Genomic DNA, 3,125 nt, shown 5'->3' with positions numbered 1-3,125 from the left:
TTTCTTTTCTTTTTTTTTTTTAAGAATGTTATGACAACATTCAGGAGGCAGGCTTGGACTTGGACCAAGGTCACTGCAATGAGGGAGCTTGGCTGGGAGACCATTGCAGACCCTGCAGAGAATGATTGTGTGTGCTCAGAAGTTGGGTGTTGGTGGAAAGCACAGGGAGGAGGGGACAGAGATGACAGAATTTCAGGATGTTTTCTGGATGGAAAAGGATGATTCTCAGCTATCTGGTTGGAGATGATGGTTAAACATGGTATGTTCTACCAGGAGTAGATACGGGTTTAAAGGGCAAGGCTAAACCTGCCACTGTAGTCTCCAATTCTGAGCTCACATGAGAGGAGCTCCTTTCTATTCCTATCTCAACTTGGAATGTGCAAAGTTGGAGGAAAAAGTAGACCTGGTCTTCTCCAATTAGGTGAATTTCATCTTTGCTCTCACACTAGGAAAACCCATTCCCTACTCGAAGGGATATCCTTGGATTTGTTCCATCCTGTTTTCTGCTCGAATTCAAGGAGTTAAGCTGCATACCTGCTGGGCCTTATCAAACCATTGTCCATGGAGGATACTTGGTGCGGGGTTTTCAGGAGGAACTTTTTATTGAAATGCTCCCATTTCTAGTCTTTCATGATCACTGGGGATTTTTAGGTTCAGGGCTTAGGGAAGTGAAGCTAGGACATAGGTAGGGTTCTGGGAGAGCAGAAATCCTTGCAGGCTGGGGCTGGAGCACTGGGCGGTGACAGTGTGTTCTGACCAGTGTCGGAAGACTGTCAGCCTCAGCTCTCTTCTGTCTTCCACTTTACTTATTATTCCTCACCAGATCCTTCCCAGCTAATTCAAGAGCATTTGAGGAGGAACTACAGTGCTGAGCTTCTTCCTTGACCTGGACTCACCTTGCCAGTGTCTGGGTAATTACTTCTACTCATCTTTCCTTTACTCTGTCTCTACTGTTCCTCCCAGATCTCTCTCTGCCATCATTCTCAGGGTCCTGGGGTAACGCTGCTGTAGAGCCGAAGAAGAGGGTGGGCAAAGGTGATGATAGCAGCAGATACTGATGACTCTTGAGGTCTCGGGCATTGCTCAGCTGATGGACACACTTTTTACTGAAGGCCTTGGGTTAGCCTACTCTCTTTTGTGGTTGGCTCATCATACCTGTCCTTTGCCCAGACCTAGACCTCTCTCAATGTCAATGCCAAACTCCACTGCTGTGACCCAGTTCCTCTTGGAAGGGTTCTCCGGCTTTGGGTGGCATCACAGGCTTGTCTTCTTTGTTGTCTTTCTAACTCTGTACCTGCTGACTCTCTCTGGCAATGTTGTCATCGTGACTATTATTCGCCTGGACCGTCACCTCCACACCCCCATGTACTTCTTCCTGAGCATGCTATCCCTCTCTGAGACCTGCTACACTGTGGCCATCATTCCCCGTATGCTTTCTGGCCTCCTAAGCCCCCAACAGCCCATTGCTATCCAAGACTGTGCCACTCAGCTCTTCTTCTATCTCACCTTTGGCATCAACAACTGCTTCCTGCTCACGGCCATGGGCTACGACCGCTACGTGGCCATCTGCAACCCCCTACGGTACTCGGTCATCATGAGTAAAGAGGTCTGTGTCCAGTTAGCATCCGGATCACTGGGAATTGGTCTGGGCATGGCCGTTGTCCAGGTAACATCTGTGTTTGGCCTTCCCTTCTGTGACGCCTTTGTCATTTCTCACTTCTTCTGTGACGTGAGGCCCCTGCTGAAGCTGGCCTGCACGAACACCACTGTCAATGAGATCATCAACTTTGTTGTCAGCGTCTGTGTCCTGGTTCTACCCATGGGCCTGGTCTTCATCTCCTACGTCCTCATCATTTCCGCCATCCTTAAGATCGCTTCGGCCGAGGGTCGGAAGAAGGCCTTCGCCACCTGCGCCTCCCACCTCACCGTGGTCATTGTCCACTATGGCTGCGCCTCCATCATCTACCTCAAGCCCAAGTCCCAGAGTTCCCTGGGGCAGGACAGACTCATCTCTGTGACCTACACGGTCATCACTCCCCTGTTGAACCCTGTCGTGTACAGCCTGAGGAACAAGGAGGTCAAGGATGCTCTGCACAGAGCTGTGGGGCGGAGGCCCCTTTCCTCGTAGCAAGGTGAGATTGTTGAAAGCCTTTCATTTGATTTTGTAAATATATGTTGATTTTAATGCTGTTTCAATAACGCTTTTAAGTATGAGATCAAGAAGAACAGACCAAAGTATGGGGACCAAAACTGTGGGCTTCCATTTGAGTTTGTCATGGTTTCCTATGCCCTTCTTCAGAGAGGATAAAAAGTGGCCTGGCACAGGTAGATAGATAGGTGAGGCACCTGCATGGCTCAGTCTGTGAAGCATCTGCCTTCAGCTCAGGTCATGATCCCAGAGTCCTGGGATTGAGTCCCATGTCCAGCTCTGCACTCAGCAGGGGTCTGCCTGGCCCTCTCCCTTTACCTCTTGCCCCTCCCCCTACTCATTCTCTCTCTCTCTCTGACAAATAAATAAATGAATAAACCTTTTAAAAAAATGGCTTGGCAAATGCTCAAGACTAGAGGGGAAAGATTTACCTGCCTAGGTCACTCCCACCTGTGTTCTATCCCATATGCGTGCATACAGCTACACAACTCCATCGAGACATAAAACCAGCAGCGTCTAGAAAGCCCATGAACAAAATATTTGGAAGCTACCTCTGAAAGACTTTCACTGTTGTTGGTGGGGATGTAGGAGTAGTTTGTGCAAACTTTTTAACAAGTGAAGAGACATATATGTATTCTTGTCTGTGGACATGGAGAACTTTCTCGTAATCTGTTTTTGCTAATGCTGATATCTCAGAACAGCCAGAGGCATCTTCAGAAGGCTGAGTACACATTTTCCAAGTGGTGGAACTGTCCTACCTGGCCATTCCTGGGAGTGCGGGATGCAAATGCGGGGAAGCAAAAGTCATCAGCTCCCGAGAGCACCGAAGTGGGTTGTCCACCGTCAGAAGATGGCTAGGTGAGAAAACACCAGATGTAAAGGGGGACATGTTGAAAAGTTCAACACCTTCCATGTTTCCAACCCAGGAGTAAAAAGCACAGGGGTTGGAAGGAGCCAAGAAAAGCATAGTTCTTTC

The 3,125-nt window shown here is 48.7% G+C and overlaps 1 protein-coding gene across 1 annotated transcript; it reads left to right on the top strand.

The window, feature by feature from the left end:
- Positions 1-1,186: 1,186 nt before the first annotated feature.
- LOC308355726 (olfactory receptor 10J3-like) lies at positions 1,187-2,128 on the top strand (the record flags this gene model as incomplete). Its single annotated transcript, XM_080824167.1, has 1 exon — positions 1,187-2,128. One exon carries the CDS (start codon positions 1,187-1,189, stop codon positions 2,126-2,128), a length of 942 nt encoding a protein of 313 aa, XP_080680293.1.
- Between the last annotated feature and the right edge of the window lie 997 nt (positions 2,129-3,125).

Source organism: Martes martes (genome assembly GCF_963455335.1).
Source record: "Martes martes genome assembly, chromosome: 15".
Classification (NCBI taxonomy): domain Eukaryota; kingdom Metazoa; phylum Chordata; class Mammalia; order Carnivora; family Mustelidae; genus Martes; species Martes martes.
Note: the sequence above shows the minus strand (reverse complement) of the source record. Positions and strands in the feature narration are given on the sequence as shown.